The sequence below is a fragment of the Hippopotamus amphibius genome, chromosome 14 (genome assembly GCF_030028045.1).
Source record: "Hippopotamus amphibius kiboko isolate mHipAmp2 chromosome 14, mHipAmp2.hap2, whole genome shotgun sequence".
NCBI lineage: Eukaryota > Metazoa > Chordata > Mammalia > Artiodactyla > Hippopotamidae > Hippopotamus > Hippopotamus amphibius.
This window is the reverse complement of record NC_080199.1, coordinates 72,886,827-72,903,434: the sequence shown is the minus strand read 5'-3', so window position 1 is coordinate 72,903,434 and position 16,608 is coordinate 72,886,827. Positions and strand designations below refer to the sequence as shown.

At 46.9% G+C, this 16,608-nt stretch overlaps 1 protein-coding gene across 1 annotated transcript in view; it reads left to right on the top strand.

The window, feature by feature from the left end:
* The window catches only part of LOC130835609 (WD repeat-containing protein 49-like), a 105,900-nt gene extending 91,014 nt beyond the window's left edge, over window positions 1-14,886 (top strand). The window contains 9 exon segments of the mRNA XM_057707215.1: window positions 1,066-1,075; window positions 1,078-1,230; window positions 8,422-8,517; window positions 10,038-10,096; window positions 10,410-10,578; window positions 12,591-12,630; window positions 13,151-13,239; window positions 14,289-14,479; window positions 14,746-14,886. Of these exon segments, the coding sequence (XP_057563198.1) occupies window positions 1,066-1,075; window positions 1,078-1,230; window positions 8,422-8,517; window positions 10,038-10,096; window positions 10,410-10,578; window positions 12,591-12,630; window positions 13,151-13,239; window positions 14,289-14,479; window positions 14,746-14,886 (948 nt within the window).
* The last annotated feature ends 1,722 nt before the right edge of the window (window positions 14,887-16,608 follow it).

The following is a 16,608-nucleotide window of genomic DNA, read 5'->3' as shown; positions in this document are numbered from 1 at the left end:
AAGCATGAGAAGCGTGTTATTTGGAAGGACTATGAATAGTTTGAGGGGCTGGGGCACCAGGTACAGGAGGGAAATGAGGCTGGAAAGTTAAATCAGAGCTTGAAAGCTGTGCCAAGGCATGTAAACTTCACTCCACAGGCAGGGGACCATGGAAGGGGAAGCCCAGACACAAGTGCTCACAGACTTCAGAAGCAGGAGAGATTTAGAGGCAGAAGACTGTGGGGAGGAGAGAGCCACTGACTTTCCCTTTTCCAACTGTCCTACCCACCACCTTCCCAGCTGCTTTCAAGCAGAAGGGGCTTCTTAGATGATCACAGATGGGCCCTCAAGGGACGCTCTGTGGGAAGTACGTGAGGGCAAAGGAGAAAGAGTATCTTTACGGCCCCAGGAGAAGCTGATTCTGTTTGCAAGGAAACTATACCCTGGAGAGAAAGTTGGCAGGATGATGGCCAGGGACTCTTTGAACTCTGCAGCACTGGTCTCGAAAACAAAAACATTTTCATTTCGTTTCTCATCTTTCTTTAGGAACCATCTCCCCAAATCCTCCTTTCAAGAAGAGTGGGTAATTCCAATCCGTAACCGCACTTGTAAGCCACTGTGGGGGGCAGATGGGAGCCCTGGAGGAATTGAGCTGAGGGACTCCACACCCCGGAATTTAGACCTGGTGCTCTTGGGAGGCCAGGCCCCCTTGGCCAGTGTGCTTGGGTTCCACTGTCACATTCCCATCTACCTTGCAGCCCCAAAGAGGGCTCCTTGGGTATCACCTCCTTGCCAGCACTGTGGGGAGGGAAGGAAGCTGCTAGGAGTAGCACATCCCTGGGGAAGGTGATAAAACTGACCCAAGGAGAGGCAGCACCTCTCTGGCTGACCTGCAAGCAGACTCCTAGCTGGAGGGATGCCCCAGATCCTCTGGGCTGGGCCAGCAATTTCCAGGGGGGTCCTCGATGTGGGCAACCACAGGAGGAACCCCTTTGTCTCTTGTCTTAGGCATCAAACGCAGGGAAGTGAGCTGTGGGTGATGGGGGGTTAGATTTCTAACTCCGTCCTTCCCTCTCTCTTTCCCAGAACCATGGGCACAGGAGGACATCCTCTGTGTGGCTCAATGCCCACCTTTTCTCTTTGCCACCTCCAGCTATGAGGGGGAGATTATCATTTGGAACGTCATCTCAGGCCACATGTACTGCAAGCTGAATACCCCTGGCCCCTCTGATGGCACAGACGATACAGAAGGTAGGTTCGGAGCGGCCTCCACGGCCGCTTGTCAGAGGCCCAGCAGGCTCGGGCTCCTGGCAAGTTGTCGCAAGTAACCTCGGCTCTGGGCTGCTTCCCAGTTATAAGGGACTGGCCTGGTTTCAGGCGTGACTTGTCAGGTGGAAGTTCCCAGAGCTGGAGGGCAGCTTGAGAGTTCGACTAGCTCAGTCCACACTCCCGGGCACCAGTCCATCAAAGCCCATCTCACATGCGCCCAAAACTAACACAACGCTGTAAATCAAGTATACTCCAATAAAAATTTAAAAAGTAAAAAATAAAAAAAAGAAAATGCAGGGGGTAAAAAAAGGCCCATCTCACAGGCCAGCCCACCACCTCCAGGAGCCCCTGTCTCACCCTCTGCCCCTCTGGAGGACTCGCTCCCCTGCTGAACCCCTTTGGATTTGTGGGTACAGCTCTTCCAGTGCTGATTTTACTCCTCTACCTTCAAGAGGTACCATCCTCTACCATCCTCCCCGTACTTCTTTCACCCAGCTAGCAAGCCAGCTGCCCCCCGCCTGGCTCAGACATCATCTCGCACTGGTCACTCATCTGTGTGGCCTCAGGCTTTATGCCACCCTCACCATCAGCCCCCTCTGGTGGCCTCAGGCTCCCAGGTCCTCACACTGCCCATGGCCCCCTATACGCCGCTGAGGTCTGTCCCTATTGCTTGTATACTGTAGTGCAGAACTTCTCCCCACCCTCCCACTGCACTCTTCCCAATTCTCCTGCCCCGATTCCAGTTCCTCAAGGCCCCCTCTGTCTCTGCGAGCGTGCACACGTCCATTCACTCACCTACTCATTCGAAGCATATTGACGTGCTCCTGCTGTGCCAGGCCCAGGGCTAGGTCCTGGGGCTGGTAATCACATCCCTCCCCACCCCACCAAGTCCTGAGCCGTTCGGAAAATACACGTGGGAGAGTCCACGTATCAGTCAGTTTCATTGCTGGCGGTACTGGAGTTGGAAAACTGGTGGGAACCCACGGCTAAACTGGCTTCTTACCACTGCTCTCCCCAAGTCCAAAGTCCAGGCTCACCCTTCCCAAGCAGCCATTTGCAGACACTCATCTGCCGACAGCAAGAGGCCCCACTCTGCACACCCATGGGGCCCCAACAGGGGAGACACAGGGTGCTGGACAGTTTTGCATAAAACTGGGGAGTTCCTGCATCTCCTGAGACCCAACCAGCCAGTCCTTAGACAGCCGTGAGGCTCAGACTCCAATCCCCACTTTAGGCATTTGATGGCTTAGGAGCCAAGGAAAAGCTGCAGTGACTCAGTTGGATCAGAAAATATCTTTGAGCCACTCCGGTGTGGCATAACCCCGTGGGAGCTGCGTAGAGGTGGCGAGAGAGAGATGTGAGGCCTGGTGCTGCCCGCAAGGAGCTCACAGTCTAAACACAGAGACAGGATGTTCCTGCCCGACAGGTGAAATTGGGATAAAGCAACGCAGTCAGCCTCGCTGTGCTTCAGAGACACTCTGGGGGGCAGTGGCTAGAAACTGAAACCTCCAGACACCATGCGATTAAAAAGAAACTCTTACTTGTACATTTATTATCCCGTCTGTTCCTATCCCCTTTACTACGTATGAAAAAGACCCTTCTGTGAAGCTCTTTCTGAGCATGCCTAATAGTTTTAAGAATCTTTGGGGGAAAAGTGACGGTATTTCCTTCTAAAGATTTATTTTCATTGCATTAAAATGAAAATTAAGTCACTGGCCCAGAATGCAGTGTTGACCTTTCAGCCAGCAGTTCTAATTTAAAACCCTGTTTGCAGCAGCGTTTATTGCTTAAAGTTATGTGACTGCTGGTTTTTGAAAAACTCCTCTTCTGCTCCAAAAATGCAAAGCCAGCTCTGGTTCCCAATTATTCACGTTTCAACATTGCAACAATTGCACAAATTAGGTGGGAAGATGTGAAAGTTCCCCCGCCTCCCAGGAGAGAGCAGCACTGGCTCGTCTTGAAGGTCAAAATAAAACGCAGTGGTCTTTTTCACATGGGATTGGTTAAGGGGCTGCCATCTTATTTGGAAAACCATCTGGACAATTCTTCCAAAGTCATTCTCAGTAGAGTGGAGCTAAGAGAGAAAGGCAATTGTATGAGCAAAGCTGAATGAGCTGAAGACATATTCTTTCTGCCAACTTTTCAACAGTTTAGCTTCATTCTTCCTTATACACGTTGAGAATTATTTCGTCTTCTCCCACATCAAAGAGAGAGAATTTGAGAGTGAAAGAGAGGAGACCAAGAGATTTCAACCAGGCTAAAATCCAGGAAATTTGTGAGCTCACTGGCAGGCTTTTTCTTTTCTTTGTCTTTTTCTTTTTTTTTAATGGTAAAATACATGTAATGTCATATTTACCATCTTAATTATTTTTAAGTGCACAGTCAGTGGTATTAAATACATTCACACTGCTGTGCAGCCACCCCCTACATCCATTCCCATAACTTTTCTTGAAACTGAAACTGTACCTATTAAAGAATACCTCCCCATTCTCCTCTCTCCCCTCAGCCCCTGGCAACCACAAGTACCCCTCTGTCTTTATGATTTTGATTACTCACAGAAATGGAATCATGCAGTATTTGTCTTTTTGTGACTGGCTTATTTCACTTAGCATAACATCTTCAAAGTTCATCCGTGTTGTAGCGTATTGCAGAATTTTCTTCCTTTTTAAGGCTGAATAACACCCCACCACGTGTATATACCACAGTTTGCTTATCCATTCAGCCATCAGTGGGTAGTTAGGTTGCCTCTACATTTTAACTATTGTGAATAATGTTGCTCAGAACATGGTTGTACAAATATCTCTGCAAGACCCTCCTTTCAGTTCTTTTGGGTGTATACCCAGAGGTGGAATTGCTGGACCATATGGTAATTCTATTTTTAATTTTTTGAGGAACCACCATACAGTTTTCTGCCATTCTACAACCCCACCAACAGTGCACAGGCTTCCAATCTCCCCACATCCTGACCAACGCTTTTTATTTTCTCTTTCTTCGATAGTAGTCATCCTAATGGATGTGAGGTGGTATCTCATTGTGGTTTTGATTTGCATTTCCCCGATGACTAGTGACGTTGAGCTTATGGCCATTTGTAGATCTTCTTTGGAAAGATGTCTGTTCAAGTCCTTTGGCCATTTTTGAATCTGGTTTTCTTGTTGTTGTGTCTTAGAAGTGTTCTATATATTCTGGATATTGATTCATTATCAAATAAATGATTTGCAAATATTTTCTCCCATTCTGTAGGTTGCCTTTTTACTTTATGGATGGTGGGTTTTTTTTAATTATTTATTTATTTATTTATTTATTTATTTATTTGGCTGCGTTGGTCTTAGTTGTGGCTCGTAGGCTTAGTTGCCCCGCGGCATGCGGGATCTTAGTTCCCCGACCGGGGATCGAACCCACATCCCCTGCATTGGAAGGTGGATTCTTGACTACTGGACCACCAGGGAAGTCCCTCAATGGTGTCTTTTGATGCACAAAAAACTTAATTTTCGTGAAGTCCAATTTGTCTATTCTTTCTTTTGTTACCTGTGCTTTTGGAGTCAATATCCAAAAATCATTGCCAAATCCAATGTTCTGAAGCTTTTTTCCTATGCTTTCTTCTAAGAGTCATATTGTTTTAGGTCTTACATTTAGGTCTTTCATCCATTCTGAGTTAATTTTCGTACATAGTATTAGATGAGTCCAACTTTTTTCTTCTGCAGGTACATATACAATATTCTTAGCACCATTCTTTGAAAAGACTGTCCTCTCCCCATTGAAAACGGTCTTGGAACCCTTGTCAAAAATCAGTTGACCATAAGCGTGAGGGTTTATTTTGGGGCTCTCTATTCTATTCTTATCGTTCTACCTATCTGTCTTTATACCAGTACCACACTGTTTTGATGACTGTACCTTTGTACAATCAGTTTTGAAATCAGTAAGTGCGAGTCTCCCACTTTTATTCTTTTTCAAGATTGTTTTGGCTATTTCAGGTCCTTTAAATATGAATTTTAAAATGGGTTTTTCTATTTCTGCTAAAAATGTCTCAGGGATTTCGACAGAGGTTGCTTTGAGTCTGTAGATCACTTTGGGTAGTATTGACACTTTAAGAATATTGTCTTCCAATCCATGAACATGGGATGTGTTTCCATTTATTTATGTCTTAATTTCTCTCAACAATGTATTTTAGTTTTCATTATAAAGTATTTCACCTTCTTGGTTAAGTTAATTCCTAAGTATGTTATTCTTCTTAATGCTATTGTAAATGGAATTCTTTTCTTTGTTTATTTACTCTTCAGATTTTTCCTTGGTTGAGTATAGAAATGGAGCTGATTTTTGTCTGCTGACTTTGTATCCTGCTTCTTTGCTGAATTCATTTATTGGTTCTAAGAGACTAAGGCTTTTTATCTAGGGAAACAATGTAATCATATTTACTTCATTTGGAAATAATAATATTTATCATAACAAAATAATATTTAATATAATATAATTTTAATAAAATAATATATAATGATATTTAACAATACAATTATAATGAACATAATAACAATATGTTGATAATTATTTAAATAACATATTTAATCTTATATGTCATTTTCCTGAGTGCTTTTAGTGTTTTATCTCACTTGGTACTCACAGCACCCTGGAGAGATAGGTGCTCTTAGACCCATTTTTGTAGGTGAGGAAACTGAGGCTAGAGACTTAACTAACAGTAATTGTAATGGTTACCATTTGCTGAGTGTCTCTGTGGCTCTGAGGACCTTAGTTTCAGTATCTGCATTCAGGCTTCACAGCAAAGTCATGGAGCACGATTCCCATAGAGTCTCTAATTTAATCTTCACTGAGACTCTGTGAAACAGGAAGTACTGTCTCCCTACCACAGATGAATAAAACTGAGGTTTAGGGAAGTGAAATGCTCCCCCAGACCACCGATGGGTAAGTGGGGAAGCAGCACACCAGGCCCACTTCCCAGGACTCCACAGCCCCTCCCCTAGGATGAAGTGGGCAAGTAAAGGGGGTTTATCTTTGCTGCCCCTCCCCCCTTTCATCATCCTCCCTCACGCCACCCCCTAGGTTAATACCCCAAGAGCCTGATAACCTGATAGTAAGGTGACACTTAGCCCAATCACTGACTGTGCATCGCAGGATGTAGGTGACCCTCCATCTGCCCCTGAGAACCCTCAGTCCCCCAAGGACAACCACAAAGCCCAATGTCAAGGGCATGGGCTTTGGATGCAAACACATCTGGGTTTGAACCTCAGCCCCTCCATGTATTAGTTGTGTGACCTCAGGCAGAGCAGTTCTTCCTGAACCACACTCTCACTGCTGATAAAATCAAGAGCATAATGTCTAATTAGGATTGCTGTGATCCTTGAACTTGGTGGTGTTGAGAAGTACTTAGCTCAGTGTCTGGCGCTGTGTCCACTAAGCGGATAATCCTCGCTGTGGCCGTCGTCCACCTGAGGGCAGGGCCTGAGTCTGCCACTTCCATGGTGGCTTCCCAAGTGCACAGCTCAGCTCTGAGCTCAGAGTCAGGCCCAAATAAATGCTGTTGAATGATTAACGGCCTGAGTCGTGGGTTTCCCCACGGTGCTGAGACAAGGGGGCAGCACCTCTTGTATTTAACTCCAGCATCGATCTTGTTATTTACAAGAGAACTTTCCTTTCACCTCCAGTCTAGGCGCGGTACCCCCGGCGCCCACAGACTCAGGGAGGGTAAGATGAAGGAGCTCCTCGCCCACCTGCTAACACCCAAGTAGCTGCATTCTTTGAGGCTCTTGGAGGTTTGCATCTAAGTCGGTTTGCAGGATTTTTATTCAACAGCAAATGTTTGAGTTCTGCATACTAAGCACTCTGAGAGATTGGAGATAAGTGGTAAAAAAGACAGAGGTGGCCCCTGTGTTGATGGTGCTTCGAGTCCAGCAGGAGGACTAGAAGGTGGGGAAGTAGGGATGTGGGTTTAGAAGTTATTCCAACACTTCCCTGTGTTGTGAAGATCAGAGCTTAACATCTTCCTCTCCCTGGACCTCTCCTGGCCCTGCGCTGCCCAGGGCCCAATTCATCTCTCAAGATTCCAGATCCAAAGCCACTTCCCCTGAGAAGCTTCTCTGACCCCTCATCTGTCCACACACAATAACCCCCACCCTCCTGCATGTGCCGACAGCATCTTGCTTGTTCCTCGGGGGTTGTTCTTTTTCATTTGATTCAGCTCTCCGCTACCCCAGATTTCCACAGCACTCAGCATGACGCCTAGTCCCTACTAGAGATGCAACAGACCTGAAGGAAAAAAAAAAGTGAAGAAAGGAATGAACTCTTCATGGCTCTAAGCAAAGTTTTTTTTTTTTTTAAGATTTATTTTATTATTGATTTATTTATTTTGGCTGTGTTGGGTCTTCATTGCTGTGCACGGGCTTTCTCTAGTTGTGGTGAGCGGGGGCTACTCCTCGTTGTGCTGCGCAGGCTTCCCATTGCGGTGGCTTCTCTTGTTGTGGAGCACGGGCTCTAGGCACGCAGGCTTCAGTAGTTGCGGTGCATGGGCTCAGTAGTTGTGGCTCGCGGGCTCTAGAGCACAGGCTCAGTAGTTGTGGCACACAGGCTTAGTTTCTCCTCGGCATGTGGGATCTTCGTGGACCAGGGATCGAATCCACGTCCCCTGAGTTGGCAGGTGGATTCTTAACCACTGTGCCGCCAGGGAAGCCCAGCAAAGTTTTCAACTGTACTGTCTCCATTGCCTCATCTGACCCTGGGATGAATAAGCCAGTACCATGCGATTTCACATGGTTTTACATCTTGGTAAACGTAAAAAGTGACATAAAGGTTAATTAGTATTATTCCAATCCAGGAATTGTAGGGAGTGGGGACCTCTTGGGAAGTGCCCATCAAGCTCCACCCTGACCACCCTACCAGCTCTCTCAGCCGAAACCAACTTCCCAATCCATGTCTCGCCGCAAAAGTCCTAGGATCCTGGGGCAACCCTGGGGTGCCCTGGGTCATGGGGCCGTTAGCCTTCACATCAGACTTTACCCCCCCAACCAGGCTGGGCTGGTTCTGGGCTCCTGCGTGGGCCTCACCTGCTTCAGCCCACGTCCAGGGGCAGCTCTGTGACTCCGGGGTCCGGGACAGTCACAGGAGAGGGTGAGAGGAGAGCTGGGAGCTGCATGGAGAGCACGGCCGAAACTCTCTCCTTGTCTCCAGGCCCAGACAGGGGTGTTTCCTGCCTCACCTTTCTGAAGACTCGGGCAGCCAGCTTGGAATCAGCCGCCACTTCCCTAATGGCCAACAGGCCCCGAGGTGAGAGCGGAGCCCACCGAGGCCCTGAGGCTCTTCTCGAAGATGTGGCCCCTGCAGCCCGGGTTCCAAGAGGAGGGGCCCCAGGCACGCAGGACTCCCCTGGCGCTCCCCGGCTGACCGACCCCCACCTGCTCAGCCTCACCCGCCAGCTGGGGGAGGACAGCTTCCTCCCGATGAGTCTCCCTGCCCTGCTGCCTCCCCGGAGGCCCCGACGGTTCTTGGAAGGACATGGGGCTCACACGATGTCATTCAGTGGGGTTAAATAAATGTCAAACATAGCCCGTGAGGGGCAGACTGTCACAGCACCCACAGGCAGCCCAACAGAAGAGTCTCGAGAATCATGTGATGGGGGCAGCCGTGAAAGCCAGGCCACCGAGCGCTAGGGGACGGCTTCTGCGTCCACCTCTGCTGCTAACTAGCTCGGTGATGTACACAGATGACAGGACGTCCCGGCTTCGGTGAAATGTAATGAGTGGGCCGAGTCCTGCTCCAAAGCGCTAGGATTTTATTTTAAATCTCAAGATAAAAGCAGTCACCTGTGTTCTGGTTGCAAGAGGAGGCTGGAGCTGTGAGCATGGATCCCAGGACATTCGGTTGTTTATATTCTCCTCCATAGACCACCTCCTCCCTCTGCTCCCACTCCCAAGGGAGACCACCTCCTCCCTCTGCTCCCACTCCCAAGGGAGACCACCTCCTCCCTCTGCTCCCACACCCAAGGGAGACCACCTCCTCCCTCTGCTCCCACACCCAAGGGAGACCACCTCCTCCCTCTGCTCCCACACCCAAGGGAGACCACCTCCTCCCTCTGCTCCCACTCCCAAGGGAGACCACCTCCTCCCACAGCTCAACCCCAGCCCAGCCCCAAATCTTCAGGCCTATGGGCAGCAGGTGCCCTCGGATGACTCTGTCCACCCGCCACCCTGGGCGTCCCTTGCTTCTGCTTTACCTGGTGGGGGCACAGGACCTCCTTCCCTTGAGAGGAGTCCGGTGACTTAGGGAGACCCCAAGAGGAAGAGGTATGCGTGGGTCCGCACTTCACAGGTTTGCAAAGCAGTCAAGAATTGTGACTGACAGGCCAAAGGAAGTCCCAGAGCATTCCCTTGACTAGGCAAGTGCCACAGTGTGTTTAAAGGAAGCACTTACACACACGTGTGCACACGCACACGTGCGCGCGCGCACACACACACACACAGATATTAATTATCACCATAGCACAAACTTCCATTCCTTCCCTCTACAGCCCAAGGAAGCCTCCTCCATTAGGAAGGCTGCCTGGAAGAGTGGAGAAGGGAGACGCTATTGAGCTATTTAATCCAAAACCCACCAAGGGGACCCCTTCCCCAGTATTCACCAATTAGTCATTCTAAGTGGTCAGGTTAAGCCAAGGAACAAAGCGGCAGCCCTGGAGTTCTGAGGCTGCAGTGCCTCTCAGCAGAGACTCCCAGACTCAGCCCCAGGGAGCTCAGGAACCACAAAGTGCAAACACCCAGGTGTCCTTCCTCCTGCTTCCCCCGTCCCAGGTTCTGTCACCTTCTGGAGGCTGTCTGGCGGGGCCTGTCCCATTGCAAACTTCACTCCTGTAAGTTGGGCAGTGGATTGGAAATAAGTTCCGTGCTTCAGGTTTGGGTTTTGTTTGTTTGTCTGTTTGTTTTTGTTTGTTTTTTGACACTAGCCTGTGTGACACAGCAGCTGAGCTGGGCTCCAAGCCCTTAGATTTATTATCTGTATTTCTACCTCGCCGGAAGGTTAATATAGGCATGGTGACTAGTTCTTCCTATAAATGGGAGAAGGCATTTTACTTGCCATTGTCTGACAGGTAAGCTTTACCTTTGATGGGCCGTGTGTGTGTGTGTGTGTGTGTGTGTAATGATCCCTATGTGTATGTCTTTCAGTCCAGAGATAAAGCCCCAGTCAGCAGCATGGTGGTGACAGCAGGAGATGCCTGTACCTACGTGGCTGACCAGGATGGCTTTGTGCACGTCTACCACATCGAGGAATACGGTCTGCGGGGACCAGAGCAGCAGCCTCCCAAGATTAAGCAGTGACTCTCCACATGAGACAGTGAGATGAGTACAGCTTCAGTTTTAGTTTAATATTCTGGTGATAAAATTAAATTGTACCAGTGAGGAAGGGGTCTCTTAAAACCCTTTAAGAACAGATTTAGAGAAAAATATTTTCAGGAAACTATTGTGTTGGCAAGGCAACAGGAAAATGGCACTCAAACACTCTTGGATGGAAGGTGAACTGGTGTTACTATCTGAAGGGCAAGTTGACAACATGCATTAAAGCTTTGAACCAGCAATTCTACTTCTAAGGATTTGGCCAAAAGAAAGACTAGGAAACGTGAACAAAGATTTAGTTAAAAGGTTGTGAGTCAACATATTGTTTATAAGAGAGAGGAAAATAATAGAGAAATCTAGATGTCCCACACAAGGGGAATTGATTAAATATGTGATGGTATAGTACATTGGAATATCATTTAGTCATTAAATAAGGATGCTGTATATGAAAATGTATTCATAGGGAAAATATTCATGATAAAATTGTTAAATGAAAAAAATCAGATGACAAAACTATTGCAACACGATTCTTCTCTTGTTAAAATGAAGAAGTACAGGAAATTCCCTGGTGGCTCAGTGGTTAAGAATCCTCCTGCCAATGCAGGGGACACGGATTCAAGCCCTGGTCCAGGAAGATCCCACATGCTGCGGAGCAACTAAGTCCTTGATCCACAACTACTTAGCCCAAGTACCACAACTACTGCAGTCCGTGTGTCCAGAGCTCGTGCTCTGCAACAAGAGAAGCCACCACAATGAGAAGTCTGTACGCTGAAATGAAGAGTAACCCCTGCTTACCTCAATTAGAGAAAAGCCTGTACACAGTAATGAAGAGCCAACACAACCAATAAATAAATAAATTCATTAATTAATTAAAAATAAATAAATAAAATGAAGAAGTACATGGGAAATTGAAAGTCTGGAAAGATATACATCTAGGATTTAACAAATGTTATCTGTTTACATGAGGTTATAGATATGTTTTATTTTCTTCTTTTTAGAAATCTGTCTTTTCTAATTTTTCTGGATATATAATGCTTTGGTAATAAAAATATGTTTAAAATGTTAAAACCCTTTCATACAATTATAGAAGTGCTCATGTTTAGAAAAAATCAAACAGCCTGAAAATGTAAAATGAAAAGAAGTAGTTGTTTCCCTGACCTGCTCTACCACCCTAACCTGCCTTTCTGCATCCTAGCAACACAGTTAATGAATTTCAATTTCCTCTCAGAAAGTTTCTATGCACATGCATATGTACATACGAGGACACACATTACATCATTTTCAGGACTTGTTTTTTTCTTTGTATCTCTTAGCCAGCTTTCCATATAAGCATATTTAGGTCTATTTAGCATATTTAATATTTAGCATATTTAAATGGCTATGAATATTTCATTAAATACATTTCTGTAAAGCCAATTTAGAGGTAAATATTCACATATCTCTGCCCCTTTTTTTTTGGCCACACTGCACAGCTTGTGGGATCTTACTTCCCCAACCAGGGATCGAACCCAGGCCCTCAGCAGTGAAAGCACAGTCCTAACCACTGGACTGCCAGGGAATTCCCTCACATACCTCCCTGTATTCACTTTTTCATTCCACCACAGGAGAAGTTTAAATGCTAAAGTACAAGAAATGGGAATTTGGAAGTAAGAGTGATCTGCCTTGCATTGGTCTTTACTACAAGAACTGGGAACGTAACTTTCACCAAGCTATTTTAAAAATCATATTTGATTGCATGCTTACCAAACCCAAAGTGCTACAGGAAACCATAGGGTAAGGGCCTTGCACAGGCCCCATTTCATATGTCTTTGGAGCTGGCACGGGTCTTGGACATAGTAGGTGCTTGATAAACATGTATCGAATGTAGCCAGACCAGTGACTTGCTACACCAATCCCTCTCTCCCTGCTGCTCACCCTGATTCAACCGCATCCTCTAGGGACTGTTATACAGCATCTAGCATCAGGGCGGTACCTATCCCACCGTACTCAGGTATGCTCTTTCCTCTGATTTAGATGTGATGTTCTGGCGGGCCCACGTCAGCATGGTGACATCGTGAGTACCATCCATTTTAGAGTTCAAGAATGTGTAAAAGAGTTAAAATACTTCTCACAGCTTTGGTGAAAGAGATTCTCTCAGAAGCTCTCCGAGTTAGTCAAAAGAGGAGAGCAGTGTTATAATTCTGCTGTTGATGAGAACAAGATGTGCATGTTACCTCCAGAGAGTAAAGGAAGAGACAGAGTCTTATTTTTTCTTATACATGGGCGATTGTTTTCCTTGAATTGATCTGGTATTTTAGTATAAGTTTAGAAGCTTAGTAAGTTTTAGATTTTTTTCACTGGAGTTAAAAGGAGTCAGTGCTGGAGTGCTGTCTGATGTCTTGGGCTGGCGTTGGGGAATTTGGAGGGGTTGTGGCATGGAGGATACAGGGAGAGGATGGTACCAAGAATAACGCAGGAGACTAACCTGGCTTCTATAGTCCAATTTAATTAATGGAGTGTTGACATACTTAACCAATGTCCCTTTCATGCTGGAGCAGCCTCGGGGCATCTCCCCTCCCCTTTTATCTCACTAGTTTGGAGCTGATAGAAAAAGAAAAGGTTGTGCTGTCATCCTCCCTGGACCACACCGTTCGCCTGTGGAGCACAGACAGGGAGTACATCGGTAAGGACCGTTCCCCTGACCACCAGCTCAGTCCTGGTTCGGGGCCTCCGATGGAGCCTCCATTGTGTCGTGAATTCTCTGAGGTCAGCTCGGGCTGATGTAATGAAATACCTACCATGGACTGGGGCAGCTTAAGCCACAGAATTTAGTTTCTCACATGTGTGGGGTTCTGGAGACTGGAAGTCTGAGACCAAGGTGCCAGCATGATCAGGTGCTGGGGAGGGGGCTTTTCCTGGCTGGCAGATGGATTATTTCATGGACACCTTTTGTCGAGTCCTTATATGGCCCAGGGAGTGGGGGGAGGGGCAGAGAAAAAGAGAGAGAAACAGACAGACAGAAAATGCAAATACTCTGGTGTCTCTTCTTATAAGAACACTGCTCTTATTGGATCAGGGTCCTACTCTTATGACCTCATTTAACCTTAATTACTTCCATAAAAGCCTGATCTCCAAATACAGTCACACTGGAGGTTAGGGCTTCGACATAAGAATTTGGGGGCAGGGGACAAAAATCAGTGTATAGCTTAACGTCAGTTTACTTTCACAAGAATCATCAAAATCCAATTTAAATTTAGAGAACTCGGGGAGAATAGAGGCAGTGAATTTGGTATGGAAACGTGTTATCATGGTTTGGTAGGAAAGATTCAGGCCTGGGGGAGCTGTGTGATAGGAAACTGGGCTGGGGTGATGAGATTAACCTGATTTACTGCTCAGTGAGACTCTGTACTGTTTCAGCAGGCGCTCTTGTCTCCCTAGCTGATGTTTTTTGAAGCAGGTGCCAGAGCTATTTGTCATCTATCCTGCAAGTTCTTAGGACATACTGAGTCGCTTGTGCCCGGGTGTGGTACATTTTGTAGGAGGCGTTCTGACTTGAGTGTCCAGGGCCAATTGCCCTGGAACTGTTTCTTATGAAATTACAGAGCAGAACTGAATTTGATTAAGTGGACCTAGCAAGGGTTAAGGAGACCCAGCCAAGCTTTGCTATTATGAGAAGACAGGTTACCTCCCATCCTATGCTTACTATCTATTAATTTACCTCTATTCTCCCAGGGACCTTTGCACAGAGTAGCCCCTGGGATGTTTTCACTCCTGCCTCCTGGAGCCACCCCGGAGTGCCCTGTGAAGTTCTGACAGACCCGCAGAGTATGTCTGCTCACCCAGTGCTGGACAGAGGTGTTCCTACCACGTGCACAGGAGAAGAGGAGCAAGACAAGGTAGTGGAAGGCAAGGCCAGTGCTAAGGTTGGTCCTGGCACATCCAGTTCCCCTGGGCTTACTTTGTAGCTTCCAGGCAGATCAGCACGGGTTGTAAACTGCACCCTGAAAGGGTCAAGGCATGACCCAGAGAACCAAGTCAACACAGGAATAAAAGTACGTTCCAAGATCGTGCTACTGACCAGGGCCAGGGGGCTTACTGGTCCATCTGGGGGTAGTTGGAGCTGATCTCCCAGCATCGCTTGACTTTGTCCTCCTTTTCACCAGCAAAAAGCTGTTGTCTGTTGCCTTAGAACACAGAGAGACTCAACACCTCGCTCAAACCCCTGTCACATCAGAGAGACAGACACTGGAAATCCAGCCCGCAGCACACGCTCACCATCAGGAAATATATTTTAACGCTGGGCTTCCTGATGAGTGAAAGGAAGGAATGATCGGTTTAGTGCCTGAGTCTATGAAAGTCAAAGTCGGAGCAAGAGATGTTGAAAGGGCTTTGCTAGATGCAGTCTTGATTTAGAGCTCAGTGAAATATATGGATTTCCAAGAAATGCTTGCCCTTTAATAAATTGAAAAGAAGGTCATTTCATGAGCTATTGCTCACTGGTTATGTTACAACTCAAAGCATGACACCTGCTCTGCAGCAAAATCACATGTCTTAGATTTTGCCTTGGCAGCCTCTTGGAATACTGATCACACAGTGTGTCCTCACCACTGATGTCCTCGGGGAGCCCCAGACATGCTCAAAATGGACAATAAAGGGACCAGGCAAGCACTGATCAAGAAAACCTTCTGTCTTGTCAGGGGCCTCCCACATTTCCCCATCTCGTTCTCACAAGCATTCCCAAGGTTAGAACACAGTGCTTTGGTAGCTCCCGGAGACTCAGAATGCATCCACGTGACACTATCGGCCTGTTTAGAAATACAGTCATTTCAGTGTGCATTTGATATAGAGAAAATAAACGAGTTCGTTAATTTTGACAGGCCCACAATTTGGAAAACAAAAGCACAAGGGGAGGGGGGAAGAGAGGACGGAAGGAGGAAATGGGGGAAACGTGCTGATCTGCCCCAAAGCCCGGGTCCAATGCTACACACACTCCACACCAGACCTGGAGAAAATCCGACTGTGGTTCAGATGCGGGAAGGAGGGAGCAGAGGGAGGGTGGGATTGAACGAGCGGGAAGGAAGGAGGTGAAGGGGAGGGGGAAGAAAGGGAAGGATACTCAGTTCAACACAATCCAAATACCTAACTCCTATGATGTTCGCTCTCCATGGGTAAAAGAGGGTGATGCAACAGACTTCATGAGTGACCTTGATCTTGTGTAGGGAAAGCATTAGGTGCTTCCATGTTTGTAATTCTGTTCAGCTTGACTCCAAATACCTCAGGAAACAGTCTGTAAACTCTTTCCAAGAAAAATACACACACACACACACACAAAGAACCCCAAGCGCCCTTATATAGTGCATCTGGATGGGAATTCCCTGGCGATCCAGTGGTTAGGACTCTGTGCTTCCACTGCAGGGGGCATGGGTTTGACTCCTGGTCAGGGAGCTAAGATTCTGCTTGTCGCTAGGCGCAGCTGAACTAAAAAGAAAACAAACAACAAACAAATAAAACCCCCAAAACCAAGTGTTTGCAGCACCATTTACAAGTTAGGGTTAACTGAGGTCTACTCTGAAGTTCGCCTTCAATAGCTGTGTGACCTCCAGCAATCGCTTCCTCTGATTTATAAAATGAGGGGTGGGATTGTCTGATCTTTCAGTTCATTTCAGTCCTAGAAATGTTACGTTTCTCTGCACATCTGTTTTGTAAAACTGAATGCGTTGATTGGATTCTGGATGTCAGGAGTGATTCTTCCAGGATAGCAGCCTATCAAATGCAACCACAACTAAAATAAGTTGACTGGATGCAGAAAACCATTCACCTGGAAAACATCACAGATGAGTTGGTAGTTTGAGAGTCAAGTGAAAGCTCAGGGGAAAATGCTCTCGTTATCTAATGGATTCAGCCAGCCTGGGTCTTGTTCTAACACAGAAAATCCGTGTAACGGACGAATCATCCTTGCTCCCTGTCACCAGTGTGATCCTGAGTTCCTCCTATGTCTGCTCCTTTTCCTTCCAGCCTGAGAAGACCTCTAACCCTCGCTCTCCAGAAGATA